General features: G+C 44.5%; 2 protein-coding genes across 3 annotated transcripts in view; both read right to left on the bottom strand.

Annotated features, from left to right (window-relative positions):
• Positions 1–6,569: 6,569 nt before the first annotated feature.
• LOC106569145 (uncharacterized) lies at positions 6,570–7,021 on the bottom strand. The gene is made up of 2 exons (XM_082957415.1): positions 6,821–7,021; positions 6,570–6,645 (listed from the first exon to the last, which is right to left on the bottom strand). The coding sequence occupies exons 1-2, from the start codon at positions 7,008–7,010 to the stop codon at positions 6,578–6,580; spliced, it is 258 nt and encodes an 85-aa protein (XP_082813541.1). The 5' UTR covers positions 7,011–7,021; the 3' UTR covers positions 6,570–6,577.
• A 9,416-nt stretch (positions 7,022–16,437) lies between these two features.
• Positions 16,438–20,344, bottom strand: part of cnnm3 (cyclin and CBS domain divalent metal cation transport mediator 3) — a 49,830-nt gene continuing 45,923 nt past the window's right edge. For both annotated transcript variants that reach the window (XM_014140521.3, XM_014140511.3), the window contains one exon: positions 16,438–20,324. Coding sequence is in view for 1 of the 2 variants with exons in the window: in XM_014140511.3 (XP_013995986.3) it covers positions 20,275–20,324 (50 nt within the window). In the remaining variant the exon portion in view is untranslated. The remainder of the gene's footprint in view (positions 20,325–20,344) is intronic.

Genomic DNA, 20,344 nt, shown 5'->3' with positions numbered 1-20,344 from the left:
TGTAAGCACAACCCCCACCTGTGGACGTCGGGCCCTCATACCACCCTCATGGAGTCTGTTTCTGACCGTTTGAGCAGACACATGCACATTTGTGGCCTGCTGGAGGTCATTTTGCAGGGCTCTGGCAGTGCTCCTCCTGCTCCTCCTTGCACAAAGGCGGAGGTAGCGGTCCTGCTGCTGGGTTGTTGCCCTCCTACGGCCTCCTCCACGTCTCCTGATGTACTGGCCTGTCTCCTGGTAGCGCCTCCATGCTCTGGACACTACGCTGACAGACACAGCAAACCTTCTTGCCACAGCTCGCATTGATGTGCCATCCTGGATGAGCTGCACTACCTGAGCCACTTGTGTGGGTTGTAGACTCCGTCTCATGCTACCACTAGAGTGAAAGCACCGCCAGCATTCAAAAGTGACCAAAACATCAGCCAGGAAGCATAGGAACTGAGAAGTGGTCTGTGGTCCCCACCTGCAGAACCACTCCTTTATTGGGGGTGTCTTGCTAATTGCCTATAATTTCCACCTGTTGTCTATTCCATTTGCACAACAGCATGTGAAATTTATTGTCAATCAGTGTTGCTTCCTAAGTGGACAGTTTGATTTCACAGAAGTGTGATTGACTTGGAGTTACATTGTGTTGTTTGTGTTCCCTTTATTTAAGTGTTCACTCTATTTCTTGAACTGCATTGTTGGTTAAGGGCTTGTAAGTAAGCATTTCACGGTAAGGTCTACACCCATTGTATTCGGCGCATGTGACAAATACAATTGGATTTGTTTTGAAACGTAGTATGGTATCTATGCCGAGGACTATGGTGAGAGCAGATGGGGTCATGTGTTTTCAGTATTACAGAAGTGCTAAAAACAGCCCTGTGTGTTTGTGTGTGTCAGCAACAGAATATAGCAGTCTATTTGTAACAAAATAAAGACACACAAGCAGAGAGAGAGAGAGAGAGATACACACCATACTGGCACTACTGTATCGTTTATACTGTAGTGTGTTTATAATTCTACTGCTGCTATGGGCTTCCCTAGTGACCCAGAGAGGAAGCCCACTGAGCATGCTCAAAAACAGAGGGGATGGAGCGGGGGGAGAATGAGGGAGCGAGGTAGAGGGAGCAGGAGAAGGAGAGAGAGTTGCATGACAAAGGAGAGAGAGAGAGGGTGTGAGTGAGCGATTAAGTGAGAGAGGGAGAGGAAGGGGGTGAGGGAGTACCATGATGGCTGGAATGAGAAAGAGGGAGGGATGGAGAGTAGCATGACAGAAGGATCCATGCCTGCACGAGGAAGCGCTGATCCTGCTGTGATGCCGGGTCTGCTGGGCTATATTTAGCTCGTGTTGCCATGTGCCCGGAATGTCCATGGCAGATGCACACACACACACACAGATTCAAACGTACACACGCAAACACACCCGGGTGTGTATGTGTGTATGTATGCATGCCACAGAGAGACAGGATGAACATCAACAGATGAGAACTATCTTTCTCTGTGTTCAGTGTCTAATGGTAACACAGCATCTCTCTCTGTGTTCAGTGTGTAATGGTAACACAGCATCTCTCTCTGTTCAGTGTCTATGGTAACACAGCATCTCTCTGTTCAGTTTCTAATGGTAACACAGCATGTTTCTGATCAGAATCTAATGCTAACACAGCATCTCTCTGATCAGAGTCTAATGGTAACACAGCATCTCTCTGATCAGAGTCTAATGGTAACACAGCATCTCTCTGTTCAGTGTCTATGGTAACACAGCATCTCTCTGTTCAGTTTCTAATGGTAACACAGCATCTCTCTGATCAGAATCTAATGGTAACACAGCATCTTTCTGATCAGAGTCTAATGGTAAAACAGCATCTCTCTGATCAGAGTCTAATAGTAACACAGCATCTCTCTGATCAGAATCTAATGGTAACACAGCATCTCTCTGTTCAGTTTCTAATGGTAACACAGCATCTCTCTGATCAGAATCTAATAGTAACACAGCATGTTTCTGATCAGAGTCTAATGGTAACACAGCATCTCTCTGATCAGAGTCTAATAGTAACACAGCATCTCTCTGATCAGAATCTAATGGTAACACAGCATCTCTCTGATCAGTGTCTAATGGTAACACAGTATCTCTCTGATCAGAATCTAATGCTAACACAGCATCTCTCTGATCAGAATCTAATGGTAACACAGCATCTCTCTGATCAGAGTCTAATGGTAACACAGCATCTCTCTGATCAGAATCTAATGGTAACACAGCATCTCTCTGATCAGAGTCTAATGGTGACACAGCATCTCTCTGATCAGAATCTAATGGTAACACAGCATCTCTCTGATCAGAATCTAATGGTAACACAGCATCTCTCTGATCAGAATCTAATGGTAACACAGCATCTCTCTGATCAGAGTCTAATGGTAACACAGCATCTCTCTGATCAGAATCTAATGGTAACACAGCATCTCTCTGATCAGAATCTAATGGTAACACAGCATCTCTCTGATTGATCAGTGTCTAATGGTAACACAGCATCTCTCTGATCAGAATCTAATGGTAACACAGCATCTTTCTGATCAGAGTCTAATGGTAACACAGCATCTCTCTGATCAGAATCTAATGGTAACACAGCATCTCTCTGATAAGAGTCTAATGGTAACACAGCATCTCTCTGATCAGAATCTAATGGTAACACAGCATCTCTCTGATCAGAATCTAATGGTAACACAGCATCTCTCTGATCAGTTTCTAATGGTAACACAGCATCTCTCTGATCAGAATCTAATGGTAACACAGCATCTCTCTGATCAGAGTCTAATGGTATCACAGCATCTCTCTGATCAGAATCTAATGGTAACACAGCATCTCTCTGATCAGAATCTAATGGTATCACAGCATCTCTCTGATCAGAGTCTAATGGTAACACAGCATCTCTCTGATTGATCAGTGTCTAATGGTAACACAGCATCTCTCTGATCAGAGTCTAATGGTAACACAGTATCTCTCTGATCAGAGTCTAATGGTAACACAGCATCTCTCTGATCAGAATCTAATGGTAACACAGCATCTCTCTGATCAGAGTCTAATGGTAACACAGCATCTCTCTGATCAGAGTCTAATGGTAACACAGCATCTCTCTGATCAGAATCTAATGGTATCACAGCATCTCTCTGATCAGAGTCTAATGGTAACACAGCATCTCTCTGATTGATCAGTGTCTAATGGTAACACAGCATCTCTCTGATCAGAGTCTAATGGTAACACAGTATCTCTCTGATCAGAGTCTAATGGTAACACAGCATCTCTCTGATCAGAGTCTAATGGTGACACAGCATCTCTCTGATCAGAATCTAATGGTAACACAGCATCTCTCTGATCAGTGTCTAATGGTAACACAGCATCTCTCTGATCAGAATCTAATGGTAACACAGCATCTCTCTGATCAGAATCTAATGGTAACACAGCATCTCTCTGATCAGAATCTAATGGTAACACAGCATCTCTCTGATCAGTGTCTAATGGTAACACAGCATCTCTCTGATCAGAGTCTAATGGTAACACAGCATCTCTCTGATCAGAATCTAATGGTAACACAGCATCTCTCTGATCAGAATCTAATGGTAACACAGCTTGTCTCTCTCCCTCTGATCATCACTAACCTTAAAAGGAGGGATGAGGAGTGCATTGGTGACTGTACATTTTCAAGGTCAAATGATGCACAAGCTAGGACAGTGCAAATACACAGTCAACACACAAGCAATTAATATATAGAACCTATATAAACTTATTGAAACATTACCATGTAGATGGCTAGAATGAGGGGGCAGGGCGACCCCTATAGGTCTTCAGTGAGTTTTCAAGGGTCCCCAAAAGCAGGGAGAAAACTAACAAGAACAAAATACCTGAAGCAAGACCAAACATTTCAATGTATTTTCGAAGAGCAATACAGTATTTGACTTGCTTACAGATCACAATAGAATATAATTCCATTAATAGCGAACTCATATAGGCTAGCAGCATTTATTTAATTTTTTTTTTGGGGGGGGGGGCTGCACTTTAGAATGTAGAATCCTCTCTCCACCCCTGTCCTATTTTACCTTCCTAGAGCCAAAACCACATACACTGAGGGAAAAAAGTATTTGATCCCTTGCTGATTTTGTACGTTTGCCCACTTACAAAGAAATGATCAGTCTATAATTTTAATGGTAGGTTTATATGAACAGGACCTTAATGTGCTTCTTCTTGAGCCACTCCTTTGTTGCCTTGGCCATGTGTTTTGGGTCATTGTCATGCTGGAATACCCATCCACGACCCATTTTCAATGCCCTTGCTGAGGGAAGGAGGTTCTCACCCAAGATTTGACGGTACATGGCCCCGTCTATTGTCCCTTTGATGCGCTAAAGTTGTCCTGTCCCCTTAGCATATAGACACCCCCAAAGCATAATGTTTCCACCTCCTTGTTTGACGGTGGAGATTGTGTTCTTTTGGTCATAGGCTGCATTCCTCCTCCTCCAAACACGGCGAGTTGAGTTGATGCCAAAGAGCTCAATTTTGGTCTCATCTGACCACAACACTTTCACCGGTTGTCCTCTGAATCATTCAGATGTTCATTGGCAAACTTCAGACAGGCATGTATATGTATTCTTGAGCAGGGGGACCTTGCGGGCGCTGCAGGATTTCAGTCCTTCACGGCGTAGTGTGTTACCAATTGTTTTCTTGGTGACTATGGTCCCAGCTGCCTTGAGATCATTGACAAGATCCTCCCGTGTAGTTCTGGGCTGATTCCTCACCGTTCTCATGATCATTGCAACTCCATGAGGTGAGATCTTGCATGGAGCCCCAGGCCAAGGGAGATTGACAGTTCTTTTGTGTTTCTTCCATTTGCGAATAATCGCACCAAATGTTGTCACCTTCTCACCAAGCTGCTTGGCGATGGTCTTGTAGCCCATTCCAGCCTTGTGTAGGTCTACAATGTTGTCCCTGACATCCTTGGAGAGCTCTTTGGTCTTGGCCATGGTGGAGAGTTTGGAATCTGATTGATTGCTTCTGTGGACAGGTGTCTTTTATACAGGTATCAAGCTGCGGTTAGGAGCACTCCCTTTAAGAGTGTGCTCCTAATCTCAGCTCGTTACCTGTATAAAAGACACCTGGGAGCCAGAAATCTTTCTGATTGAAAGGGGGTCAAATACTTATTTCCCTCATTAAAATGCTAATCAATTTATAACATTTTTGACATGCGTTTTTCTCGATATTTTTGTTCTTAATCTGTCTCTCACTGTTCAAATAAACCTAACATTAAAATTATAGACTGATCATTTCTTTGTCATTGGGCAAACATACAAAATCAGCAGGGGATCAAATACTTTCCCCCCCCACTGTATCACCCCACAACCTGCATCTCTCTACTACTCCACATACATTATGTACAGCTACAGCATAGGAGCCAACATCGCCACACATGGCGGGAACCAACCACATGGCGTAAAGAGATATCACTATGCAAACCAGCGTACCGACGACCAATGAGGAGGCCTCTTCCTCCTCTGGTTGGCTGGGTCCATTTCATCTCGCCATGCGAGATTCTAGGCTTATGGGTTTGTGTTTGATGGACACAGAGCTCCAGAGCCCTGATTCACACTGTGTGTGTGTGTGTGTGTGTGTGTGTGTGTGTGTGTGTGTGTGTGTGTAAGAGTCGCTGCAGAACGCTACACCAAGCCTATTTCCGACGGAATATTGACAGAAGTCAACTCAGAAGTCACTACCGCATGTAGATGTGTGTTTGAGGTAGATCGTCCATCCTCCTGTTATTGTCTGTTCTGCTCTCACATCTCCATAAAAACATCCAAATTTATTAACTTTATTAACAATTTATTAACTTTACTTCCAACATATAGCAAAATACATCATATACTCATTGAAAATGTTTTTTTTTTAGTTAAAGTGTCTTGAATCATTTAAATATGACAATAATTGCTTTAAAAATACATAACATTGTGTATTACATATTAGTTGACGTTAGCTGTTATGTAATATAATAGCTTAGCTTTTTAAATACATCATAATATTAGAAAAGGGATAACTGACTTTCTTATAGACAATAAACTAAATAGCATTGATGTCACAATGGATAATGCTCCAAATAAAAATTACATTTGCAATGTTAGACAAGGAAAAATAATTAACTTTCTTATAGTAAATAGAACAAAATAGCGTAAAAATCTCCTCTTCACTGATACAAAGCAGATCATTCAGTCAGAGCACAAACAGACACATTAAAAAACGATTTTCACATAACTAGATATTACCCAGTAGTACAGAAAGTTGACAAAATAAAAACAAATGAGAACTGTCCTGCTTGGAAGAATATTAATGATTCTACTCTACTGTAATATTGGCCTACTGTACTTAGCGGGGTGGTACTGCAACCATAAGATAAAGAATTCAATATCAAGCTACTTTTTTTTATATTGAGTATTTACGGTCTGTGACTAAAACTTTGCCAAGCTAGAGCAAGGGCTCTTGATCCTGTCTCTAGCCGACAGCGTGGTCAGTAGTAGTAACTGGGCCGTCCCTGAAACAGAGGTGGCGCTACTGATCCAGCCGCTAGAAGGTCCCCTCAGCCTTTTTATCCACCGCTCCCTCTGGCTCCTGGACCCGCTCCATCACACACTCTACACAGAGGAGGAGGGTAAGAGGGGTGGTGGGGACATGGGACAGGGACCATCAATTAACTGAATTGTTAACAGTGATCTGGGCCTAAATAAACAGAAAATCAGTCCAGAGTACAGTCTAATCAAATAGTATAGATCGTCTATTGGTCACTATACGGCACGGCAGCCTATGTACCTTCCAACAGGTTGTCCATGACGATGCTGAAAAGTTGGTCGTCGGTGCACTCCATGCCCAGGGGAGTGTGTGTGGAGTCGGACTTCTGAAAGGTGTGTTTCATCCTGTGCAGCACCATCACCAGGTGAGCCACCTGTCTCATGCCTACCTGACGCTGCTGGAGAACCTCCAGGTCAAAGGTCAGGCCCATGTGCACTTCCATCTCTGGTCCACCCTACACACATACAAGTAATCAGAATGATTACAAGTAGCAAAACATTTATAAATTCTGTCAAGAAAAAAAAATATATATATTTCTGGAGTTGCCCCAGGTTTCACTCAGTTTAAAGGTTCAAAGAGATTTTAAAGACTGTTCTATTTAACATGCCACCAATTTAATATCATAGTGCCTTATTGGTCCTCTTTATGTATGAGCACACTAACTCAACCTACGTTTTTGATGTTCTACAACTAGTGTACCCTAATCCTTGTAGCGCTTGCCATTCTTTTTTATACAATGTGTAGCAAAATGTCTTACCTTCGCACCAGGCAGGCAGCATTCCGCATCAAACCCCATACTCTCCGAAAAAGAGCTGCAGAGAAAAAACACTAAAGGTGTTAGCCTTAAATCTCATCTTCCTCTTCAAACTCAGATAAACAAGCTATTTTTTATATCGAGGTTGGTCTAACAAAGGTTTGTGCAAACTGTAGCCTATACATCAGCATGCAAATTGGAAATAGGTTTAAGGCTAACAAATACATGCAAACCAAAAATACAGTATTCCTCAGGAATCAATTCAGAGATATCCTACCTCGGCAGAGCGTCTGCCAATTTCAACTCCATGATTCTGAGACAAAATTAAAACAAAAATGAGATTAGCCTACCATTAAATACCTGAAATGAATTGGATGACTATTTTCTATCTTTTTTAAATGTATTTTGAAAAGTTTAGTACGTTTTTCTAAATACCCAACCTTTAGAGTGATCGTTTAACTCTTAGTGGAGTTGAAGCGTGAAAATGATGCCAACTGTGCTTTGGTAAACTCTTTATATTCTACTTGTCTCTGGGGCATGGGAAACTCCCGCACCTGCTCTAAACGTGGTGGGAAAAGAAAGATCAATTCCACAGTTTAATCACTATCTAGGTTTCTAGTTGGCGACAGATTTTCATGTAAATAGTCACAAATCCGCATGTAGAAAATATGCGTATTTTCCCACCTGTAACCACATTTCCGTCCACAGTGTGAGTAAAGTCATACAATATAAAAAGCAATTCACGACAGCTGTGATGGAAACAGGAAGTTTAGGTACAATTGTATAAATGCCAAAAGATTATTTGTTCGTTCGACATGGTGGGATCTTAATTATGCGCGAAATGGCGGTGGAAACGTCTTTATGCGCAAATATTGATATAATAACCATCATATCCAAGTAAACTTGGAAACACGGGATGATATGGTTTGTGGTCCTCCCACTACTATAATAAATTACACTACATGGACAAAAGTATGTGGACAGCTCTTCAAATTAGTGTATTCGGCTATTTCAGCAATACCAGTTGCTGACAGGTGAATAAAATAGAGCGCACAGCCATGCAATCTCCATAGACAAACATTGGCAGTAGAATGGCCTTACTGAAGAGCTCAGTGACTTTCAAAGTGGCAGCACTGTTTCCAACAAGTCAGTTCGTCAAATTTCTGCCTTGCTAGAGCTGCCACTGTCAGCTGTAAGTGGTGTTATTGTGAAGTGGAAATATCCAGGAGTAAACAACAGCTCAACAGGGAAGTGGTAGGCCAAACAAGCTCACAGAACAGGACCACTGAGTGCTGAAGCACATAACGCGTAAAAATCACCTGTCCTCGGTTGCAACTCTCACTACCAAGTTCCAAACTGCCTCTGGAAGCAACTTCAGCACGTTAACTGTTTGTTTGGGAGCTTCATGAAATGGGTTTGCATGGCCGAGCAGCCGCTAGCAAAGCCTAAAATCAAAGCTCGCCGCCATTGGACTCTGGAGCAGTGGAAACGTGTTCTCTGTAGTGATGAATCACGCTTCACCATCTGGCAGTCCAATGGATGAATCTGGGTTTGGCAGATGCCAGGAGAATGCTACCTGCCCAAATGCATAGTGCCAACTGTAAAGTTTGGGGGAGGAAGAATAATGGTCTGGGGCTGTTTTTCATTGTTTGGGGTAGGCCCCTTAGTTCCAGTGAAAGGAAATCGTAACGCTACAGCATACAATGACATTCTAGACGATTCTGTACTTCCGACTTTGTGGCAACAATTTAGGGAATGACCGTTCCTATTTCAGCATGACAATGCCCCGTGCACAAAGTGAGGTCCATACAGAAATGTTTTGTCGAGATGAGTGTGGAAGAACTTGACTGGCCTGCACAGAGCCCTGACCTCAACCCCATCGAACATCTTTTCAGATGAATTGGAAGGCGACTGTGAGCCAGGCCAATTCGCCCAACATCACTAACGCTCTTGTGGCTGAATGGAAGCAAGACCCCGCAGCAATGTTCCAACATCTAGTGAAAAGCCTTCCCAGAAGAGTGGAGGCTTTTATAGCAGCAAAGGGAGGACCAATTATATATTAATGCCCATTATTTTCGAATGAGATGTTGGACGAGCAGATGTCCATATACTTGGTGATGAGCTTGATGCTCCTTTACAATAAATATAAAATTGAAGGTCTTATTCTGGTGATATGATGATCGATGCTTGGCTGCCGTTTGACAAATAAAAATAATCGTACTCTTTTATCCATAATAATCTCATCATGTAGGCATCATGTACCCGTTGCGAGCTGTTGGCTAGAGCGCAGGTTCCAATACCAGAGTGGGCACATTCCCTATATAAAACAATTTATTTTGTGATAAAACCATCAGTAGAGTTGAAAATATGATGGAAAAGTTATGTTATGTCTGTCAGACATATCAGTGTGGATGACGGATCACCACCTCAAGCTGAACCTCGGCAAGACGGAGCTGCTCTTCCTCCCGGGGAAGGACTGCCCGTTCCATGATCTCGCCATCACGGTTGACAACTCCCTTGTGTCCTCCTCCCAGAGTGCTAAGAACCTTGGCGTGATCCTGGACAACACCCTGTCGTTCTCCACTAACATCAAGGCGGTGACCCGATCCTGTAGGTTCATGCTCTACAACATTCGCAGAGTACGACCCTGCCTCACACAGGAAGCGGCGCAGGTCCTAATCCAGGCACTTGTCATCGCCCGTCTAGATTACTGCAACTCGCTGTTGGCTGGGCTCCCTGCCTGTGCCATTAAACCCCTACAACTCATCCAGAACGCCGCAGCCCGTCTGGTGTTCAACCTTCCCAAGTTCTCTCACGTCACCCCGCTCCTCCGCTCTCTCCACTGGCTTCCAGTTGAAGCTCGCATCCGCTACAAGACCATGGTGATTGCCTACGGAGCTGTGAAGGGAACGGCACCTCCATACCTTCAGGCTCTGATCAGGCCCTACACCCAAACAAGGGCACTGCGTTCATCCACCTCTGGCCTGCTGGCCCCCCTACCTCTGAGGAAGCACAGTTCCCGCTCAGCCCAGTCAAAACTGTTCGCTGCTCTGGCACCTCAATGGTGGAACAAGCTCCCTCACGACGCCAGGACAGCGGAGTCAATCACCACCTTCCGGAGACACCTGAAATCCCACCTCTTTAAGGAATACCTAGGATAGGATAAAGTAATCCTTCTAACCCCCCCCCTAAAAGATTTAGATGCACTATTGTAAAGTGGTTGTTCCACTGGATATCATAAGGTGAATGCACCAATTTGTAAGTCGCTCTGGATAAGAGCGTCTGCTAAATGACTTAAATGTAAATGTAATGTTTATTATGTGCACAACATCATGCACAGACTTCAATTTGATGGAAACACATCTCTGGTGGGAAAATGCACATATTGTTTTTATGCATATTTTTGAATATTTGCATTAAAATCTGTTGCCAAACAGACTTGCTGTGGATAAAAAATCTGTGTGTGATAAGGAAGTGCACCAGTAGAGTCTCCTCAGAGGAGGAAGGAGAGGACCATCCTCCTCAGTGAATCTCAGAAAAAATGTAATAGTGTCACCAAATAATTGATTAAAACACACTGTTTTGCAATGAAGGTCTACAGTAGCCTCAACAGCACTCTGTAGGGTAGGACCATGGTGTAGCCAGAGGACAGCTAGTTTCTGTCCTCCTCTGGGTACAATGACTTCAATACAAAACCTAGGAGGCTCGTGGTTCTCACCCCATTCCGTAGACTTACTCAGTAATTATGATAACTTCCGAAGGATGTCCTCCAACCTATCAGAGCTCTTGCAGCATGAACTGACATGTTGCCCACCCAATCAAAGGGTCAGATAATTAATCTAGTACTGAAAGCATAAATTAGAGCTAGCTAGCACTGCAGTGCATAAAATGTGGTGTGTAGTTGACCGAAAGAGAAAGACAATAGTTGAACAGTTTTGAACATATTCATTTCTTCAAAAATGAATATGCAAGAGAGAGAGAGAGTGAGCTAGCTATATTTCTTATTTTTTCACTTTCACTTACTTAGCTAGCAAATGCAGCTAGATAGTTTAGCCTACTCAAACACTTGGCTCAAGCAGAGAGGGATGCTATGTTTGTAACGCCCTGGCCATAGAGAGGGTTTTTTTGTTCTTTATTTTGGTTAGGCCAGGGTGTTACATTGGGTGGGCGTTCTATGTTCCTTTTTCTATGTTTTTGTATTTCTTTGTTTTGGGCCGAGTAGGGTTCCTAATCAGAGGCAGCTGTCAATCGTTGTCTCTGAGTAGGAATCATACTTAGGCAGCCTGTTTTCCTTTGGGGTTTTGTGGGTAGTTGTTTTCTGTCTTGTGTGTGTTCACCTGGCAGAACTGTTGGCTTTCGTTTTCCCTGTTTGTTTTTTGAAGTGTCTCATTAAAAATCATTATGACCACTTACCACGCTGCATCTTGGTCCCCTCTTCCAGACGATCGTTACAGAACTACCCACCACAACTGGATCAAGCAGCGTGCTCGGGAGGAGATGGACACCTGGTCTCATCAGGAGTGAATTGGGAGGAAAGACTGGACATGGGGCCAGGTGATCGAAAGATATCGGAGCCTACCCGGGAGGAACGAGAGGCAGCTCCAAAATTGTTTTTTGGGGGGGCACACGGGTAGTTCGGCTGGACCAGGGGTGAGGCCTGAGTCAACTACCCATGCTTTTCAGGTGCCTGCTTCTCGCACTCTCTCTCCAGTACGTCCTGTTCCTGCTCCCCGCACTAGCCTGAAGGTGTGTGTTACTAGTCTGGCGTCTCCAAAGCCAGTCCCACGCATCAGGCCTACAGTGCGCATTCCCCGTCCAGAGCTTCCGACGACAGTTCCCCGTCCTGAGCTTCCGGCGACAGTTCCCGTCCTGAGCTTCCGGCGACAGTTCCCCGTCCTGAGCTTCCGGCGACAGTTTACAGTCCGGAGCCGACAGAGACGGCCGACAGTCCAGAGCCGACAGAGACGGCCGACAGTCCGGAGCCGACAGAGACGGCCGACAGTCCGGAGCCTCCAGTGGGTCTCTCCAGCCTGGTCTGTCCTGTGCCTCCTCCCAGGACCAGGCCTCCTTCATGTCTCCCCAGCCTGGTGAATCCTGGGCCAGAGCCGTCAGAGCCGCCCGCCAGCCCGGAGCCGCCAGAGCCGCCCGCCAGTCCGGAGCCCCCAGATGTGTCTGTTACTTGAACTCTGTGAAGCATTTATTTGGGCATCCTGACTGGTTGCATTACTGCCTACGGTATGGCAACTCCTCGGCCTCTGATCGCAAGGCACTACAGAGGGTGGTGCGTACGGCCCAGTACATCACTGGGACCAAGCTTCCTGCCATCTAGGACCTTTATACCAGGCAGTGTCAGAGGGAGGCCCTACAATTTTTTTATTTATTTAAATTTATTTTATTTCACCTTTATTTAACCATGTAGGCTAGTTGAGAACAAGTTCTCATTTGCAATTGCGACCTGGCCAAGATAAAGCAAAGCAGTACGACACATACAACAACAAAGAGTTACACATGGAAAAAACAAACATACAATCAATAATACAGTAGAAAAATCTATATACAGCATGTGCAAATGAGGTAGGATAAGAGAGGTAAGGCAATAAATAGGCCATGGTGGTGAAGTAATTACAATATAGCAATTAAACACTGAAATGGTAGAATGTGCAAAAGATGAATGTGCAAGTAGAAGTACTAGGGTGCAAAGGAGCAAGATAAATAAATATAGTATGGGGATGAGGTAGATTGGATGTGCTATTTACAGATGAGCTATTCTGCAGTGATCTGTGCAGTGATCTGTGAGCTGCTCTGACAGCTGGTGCTTAAAGCTAGTGAGGGAGGTAAGAGTCTCCAGCTTTAGTGATTTTTGCAGTTCGTTCTAGTCACTGGCAGCAGAGAACTGGAAGGAGAGGCGGCCGAAGGAAGAATTGGCTTTGGGGGTGACCAGTGACATATACCTGCTGGAGCGCGTGCTACGGGTGGGTGCTGCTATGGTGACCAGTGAGCTGAGATAAGGCGGGGCTTTACATAGCAGAGACTTGTAGATGACCTGGAGCCAGTGGGTTTGGCGACGAGTATGAAGCGAGGGCCAGCCAACGAGAGCATACAGGTCGCAGTGGTGGGTAGTATATGGGGCTTTGGTGACAAAACGGATGGCACTGTGGTAGACTGCATCCAATTTATAGTGTGATTTGTTTGTTGAATTTGTTGAGTAACTCTAATGAACGTATCCTCTGTAGCAGAGTTAACTCTGGGTCTTCCAAGAATTTCAAATATAAAATATATTTTGATTTGTTTAACCCTTTGTTCTTACTACATGACTCCATATGTGTTATTTCATAGTTTTGATGTCTTCACTATTATTCTACAATGTAGAAAATAGTAAAAATAAAGAAAAACCCTTGAATGAATAGGTGTTCTAAATATTTTGACCGGTAGTGTACCTCCATTAATGCTTTTAACTGGTACCGGGCTACCTTCAGACGAGTCTTGTGAGGCTTATGGGCGTGAGAGCATAGAGCATGTATGTGTTATAGAGCATGTATGTGTTATAGAGCATGTATGTGTTATAGAGCATGTATGTGTTATAGAGCATGTATGTGTTATAGAGCATGTATGTGTTATAGAGCATGTATGTGTTCGTGAGAGTCTCACCTTTTGATGGTGAGGTCATATTAGTGTGTAGCCCAAACAGGCAGAAGTTGGCAGATCGATAGTACAGACTTCAGACGAGTCCCGTGACGCTTGTATGTGTCATAGAGCAAAACGGAGAACACCATCGTATTCATGAGTCTTTCCATAGAGGGTATCAGGTTGATGGTGATTATTTTATTATACTAATTAGATTTCTGCGTGGGCGCAGATATCGACTCTAGGGTTTTTTAAATGCATAGCAGAGGCGTAAGGTGTAAAGATGAAAGTGTGGTGTTATGTTCACATGGCAAAAGACAAGGAGAATTACGCACTTCCTTGTTCAGCTGACTCAATTCAGTCTAACATGGTGCTAGGGTTTCCATTAACAGGAAGTTTGGGATTTGGGGGGAGAGGGTTTGGGGGATTCTAATGGATTTTTTTGTGATGCACATTTGAATGATTTACAAGACAAAAAACTAAATCATTCTAATCATTGTAACACTGGTCTTTTTGATTCAGGTGCCAAAGACACTATGACATAGAGGATTTTGGACAATGGCAGAACCCTGCACTATATTCCCTATTGGCTCACAACAGTGGTTTTGTAATAATGAGAATTAGCCAGTAGTGTCCCTTGCCTCCCACATTAACAGTGTTTCTGCTGCTCTAGGTCTAGGTTGTTATTTTACCTTCATCAATATGACCACTTTTTCCCAGAACAATATCGAAGTTATGGAGAACCGCTTTTTGTTGTGGAACTAAAAAGTGGTAAAAAGAACTACAAGTGAAACTCAGTCTCACAGTGTCTCTCATAGTCTCAAGTCTCAGAGTCTGTCTCATAGTCTCTCAGTCTCATAGAGTCTCAGTCTCATAGTCTCTCAGTCTCATAGAGTCTCAGTCTCATAGTCTCTCAGTCTCACAGTCTCATAGAGTCTTAGTCTCATAGTCTCTCAGTCTCACAGTGTCTGTCTCATAGTCTCAAGTCTGAAAACCATGATTGTGTTCTGACACACACACACACACACACACACACACACACACACACACACACACACACACACACGAATGGAATGGCATCAAACAGTCGGAAACCATGTTTTATTTTTTGAACCAGGATCTCTAGTGGCACAGCTAGCCACGGACCCAACTGCTACTCCTGTGTGTGTGTGTGTGTCACAGGAGGTTGGTGGCACCTTAATTGAAGAGGATGGGCTTGTGGTAATGGCTGGAGCGGAATGAGTGGAATGGTCTCAAATACATCAAAAACAGCCTCCCGAATGGCGCAGTGCCTTAGACCACTGCGCCATTCGGGAGGTCGTTTTTGATGACACACACACAGTGACCAATGTTTTGTTGTTTTGGCTCTATACTCCAGCACTTTGGATTTGGAATTATACAATAACTATGAGGTTAAAATGCAGACTGTCAGCTTTAATTTGAGGGCATTTTCATCCATTTACCATTTAGAAATTACTACACTTTCTGTACATGGTCCCCCCATTTTAGGGGACCAAAAATATTGGGACAAATTCACATATGTGTATTAAAAACAGGGGAGGGCGGCTCATAATAATGGCTGGAACGGTAGAAATGGAATGGCATCAAACCATGTGTTTGATGTATTTGATACCATTCCACTTATTCCGCTCCAGCCATTACCACAAGCCCATCCTCCCCAATGAAGGTGCCACCAACCTCCTGTGGTATTAAAGTAATAAAATGTTGAGTATTTGGTCCCATATTCATAGCACGCAATGACTACAAACTTGAGACTCAAAACATGTTTTGGATGCATTTGCTGTTTGTTTTGGTTGTGTTTCAGATTATTTTGTGCCCAATAGAAATTAAATGGTCAAAAGTGTATTGTGTCATTTTAGAGTCACTTTTATTGTAAATAAGAATAGAATAGGTTTTTAAACCCTTCTACATGAATGTGGATGCTTTTATGATTATGGATAATCCTGAATGAATTGTGAATAATGATGAGTGAGAAAGTTACATGCACAAATATCATACCAACAAGACATGCTAACCTTTCACCATTACAATAACAGGGCAGCCTTTTTTTGGGGGGGGGGGGGGGTATGATTTTTGTGCATCTAACTTTCTCACTCATCATTATTCATGATTGATTCCGTGTTATCCGTATTCATGGTAGCATCCACATTAATGTAGATATTCTTATTTACAATAAAAGTGACTCCAAAATGACAATATGTTTATCATTCATTTCTGTAATGGAAGAAGACCGTTTCACATGGGAGAAAGGAGCCATTTCATTGGCTGTAGTCTGGAGAAGGTTGCAATGTGCAAGTGCAACTAAACCAAATGCTTTCTTTCTGGCATAGTATTTGGCACGAGCAGTGTGAACAGACCATAAAACCCATCTAATCCTGAAATGAGGGAGTAAAGCGGCATTGTAACTAAGTAACAAATCAGGATAAACAAACAAAAACGAACAGAAAAAAGACAGATGTATACAAGGACTGGGTTTATTTACTAAGAAACAGCAGATATTGAAATAGTTCAATGCAATGTTCTCTGCACACACACACACACACACACACACACACACAACTCTCAGCTTCCAGAGAAGAATTGGGAAGAAAAAAAATCTATACAAAAGAATTCCTGGAGAGAAAGTAGTGCTGGTCCGGGTCTCATCGTGGTAACAGTATTATACATTTGTACCTGAAAACTACGAGCTTAAATCTGCATCCTTGATTCATATTCTCTCTAGATAAGCATATAAATATACAGTTTTCTACCCCCATCAAAAAACCCAACATTTCTCCCAAACAATATAAGTAGCATAAGTAATGACCTTTTTTACAATATACATTGTCTTTTAATACAATATAAATGGACTTGAAACATAACCAACAGTACAATATTGTTAAAACAGATGGAAAATATTTACTTTGAATCACATAGTTAATCCCTTGTCTTAGCATATGTCATTAATTAGCGTATGTCTGTAATTAGATCAACTAAACAAAAACGCTTTATGGGGTGGAGAACGACTGAGGCAACCAAGATGGCCGCCAAAATAGCCGACCCCTAACATGGTTGCTGGGAAACATGGGTCATGTTCATTAGGCACCAAACAGAAGAAAACGTACTGAAACAGGGAGGGACCACCTAGAAGAAATGTTTGTTTTCCGTTTCAAGACATTTTGCAACAGTGTGCACTTATGAATATGACCCTGGTAGAGTCTCTGTTCCACGCCAAAGACTCCTAGCCCCATTCCCCAATCCCCGCTCCAAAGACCCCTAGCCCCAATCCCCGCTCCAAAGACCCCTAGCCCCAATCCCCGCTCCAAAGACCCCTATCCCCAATCCCCGCTCCAAAGACTCCTATCCCCAATCCCCGCTCCAAAGACTCCTATCCCCAATCCCCGCTCCAAAGACTCCTATCCCCAATCCCCGCTCCAAAGACTCCTATCCCCAATCCCCGCTCCAAAGACTCCTATCCCCAATCCCCGCTCCAAAGACTCCTATCCCCAATCCCCGCTCCAAAGACTCCTATCCCCAATCCCCGCTCCAAAGACTCCTATCCCCAATCCCCGCTCCAAAGACTCCTATCCCCATTCCCCGCTCCAAAGACTCCTATCCCCATTCCCCGCTCCAAAGACTCCTATCCCCATTCCCCGCTCCAAAGACTCCTATCCCCATTCCCCGCTCCAAAGACTCCTATCCCCATTCCCCGCTCCAAAGACTCCTATCCCCATTCCCCGCTCCAAAGACTCCTATCCCCAATCCCCGCTCCAAAGACTCCTATCCCCAATCCCCGCTCCAAAGACTCCTATCCCCAATCCCCGCTCCAAAGACTCCTATCCCCAATCCCCGCTCCAAAGACTCCTATCCCCAATCCCCGCTCCAAAGACTCCTATCCCCATTCCCCGCTCCAAAGACTCCTATCCCCATTCCCCGCTCCAAAGACTCCTATCCCCATTCCCCGCTCCAAAGACTCCTATCCCCATTCCCCGCTCCAAAGACTCCTATCCCCATTCCCCGCTCCAAAGACTCCTATCCCCAATCCCCGCTCCAAAGACTCCTATCCCCATTCCCCGCTCCAAAGACTCCTATCCCCATTCCCCGCTCCAAAGACTCCTATCCCCATCCCCGCTCCAAAGACTCCTATCCCCAATCCCCGCTCCAAAGACTCCTATCCCCAATCCCCGCTCCAAAGACTCCTATCCCCATTCCCCGCTCCAAAGACTCCTATCCCCATTCCCCGCTCCAAAGACTCCTAGCCCCATTCCCCGCTCCAAAGACTCCTAGCCCCATTCCCCGCTCCAAAGACTCCTAGCCCCATTCCCCGCTCCAAAGACTCCTAGCCCCATTCCCCGCTCCAAAGACTCCTATCCCCAATCCCCGCTCCAAAGACTCCTATCCCCAATCCCCGCTCCAAAGACTCCTATCCCCAATCCCCGCTCCAAAGACTCCTATCCCCATTCCCCGCTCCAAAGACTCCTATCCCCATTCCCCGCTCCAAAGACTCCTAGCCCCAATCCCCGCTCCAAAGACTCCTATCCCCATTCCCCGCTCCAAAGACTCCTAGCCCCATTCCCCGCTCCAAAGACTCCTAGCCCCAATCCCCGCTCCAAAGACTCCTAGCCCCATTCCCCGCTCCAAAGACTCCTAGCCCCATTCCCCGCTCCAAAGACTCCTAGCCCCAATCCCCGCTCCAAAGACTCCTAGCCCCATTCCCCGCTCCAAAGACTCCTAGCCCCATTCCCCGCTCCAAAGACTCCTAGCCCCAATCCAAACCCCTATGATTGCAGATCTGAAGGAACCAGATAGGTGCTGCCATTACCTTTTAATCAGATCTGTTTACACTAAGTGCTAGGGCCTAGGAGCAAAGGGTAGACAACTAGGGGCCAGGGGAAAGACCAAGGGGTTGATTCTGGACCAGGCCTTTATCTAGGCGTTTCCTGTCTCCACAGGACAGTGGGTAACAGATGTATTCCCTGCACACATGGGTAGTTACACAGAAACATGGGAAATTGAGTTTCCTGAAAGAGTCTGTAAGACTGAATACTGACTGACAGGCGGCAAGAGTCACAGACTCAGTCACGCACACACACACACACACACCAGGCCAGCCACACAAGAGCACATATCACTTGTGTGTGTGTGTGTGTGTGTGTGTGTGGAATGTTAATGGAACTCTACCTACTTGGCTATCAAGGATGAGAAAAATCAACAAGGTGCTTTAGATGTGACACACACAAACATATTGTCTATTCTGTATGGTGTCTATGTGGACTTGTCTGTTTTATCTATTCTGTATGGTGTCTGGGTAAATATACTGAGTGAATAAAGGGGATTGTGATTGTCTCTATGGCCAAACAAAAGGAATGCATGAAAGCAGACTGGGTCAGAGTTGGCACGCCGTAAGAGAGGTCAAATGGGAGAGGGCACACACACACACACACACACACACACACACACACACACACACACACACACACACACACACACACACACACACACACACACACACACACACACACACACACACACACACACACACACACACACACACACACACACACACACACACACACACACACACACACACACACACACACACACAGCTCCCATCACAGCTCAGACCTGAAGCTAAACATTGACTGTGCAAAGGAATGGACACAAGCGTTGCATCAGCTCTCTTAAAGGGATAGAATGAACATTTTTCAAATACAAATTTGTTTCTTTACTGTTGGGGGATCTAGCCCTTTAACTAGAGAAAACAGTTCCAATCATCCCGTAGGTCTCCTGATATACAGGCCTTCCATTAGGTCTAGGTAGACAAATATGTGGGAGTGTATCAAATAAAATATGGACGTATAAATCAAACTAAAGCAAATCACCAAAAGCGGTGTACACATGTCTGTGAAAATGACCAACCTGTGTCTAATGCTTGGATGGATGGGTTTTGACAACACGCACGCACAAGCACACACAGGGGGCTGACGTGAGTTGCTTTAGCACACAGACAGGCTAATAATGAAGGAACAGGCAATGTAACTTTTAGGCAAAGGAGGCTGAATTACAACAGGAAGGAGAGGCGCGCGCACACACACACACACACACACACGATTGGCATGAATGCGAAATGTATAATGAATGAGGAAAACGGCTGAGGATAGTGCAGTAGCCACACACACCCCACACACAGACGCTCACTCCAGCCAGGTCCAATCACTGCATTCTAGAGATAAGAGATTCACTGATATATTTTTTTTTAAAAGCCTCCTTGTTGGTTGTCTGAGTAACACACATAGTTCTGACAGAGAGAACTTCATTACCCATGAGCCTCCTCTTCTGTTGAACTTTCCTGGGATTTACTGCCACCTGTGGAACCCAGTCAATGA

The sequence above is a fragment of the Salmo salar genome, chromosome 01, assembly GCF_965601325.2.
Source record: "Salmo salar chromosome 01, fSalSal1, whole genome shotgun sequence".
Classification (NCBI taxonomy): Eukaryota; Metazoa; Chordata; class Actinopteri; order Salmoniformes; family Salmonidae; genus Salmo; species Salmo salar.
Note: the sequence above shows the minus strand (reverse complement) of the source record. Positions and strands in the feature narration are given on the sequence as shown.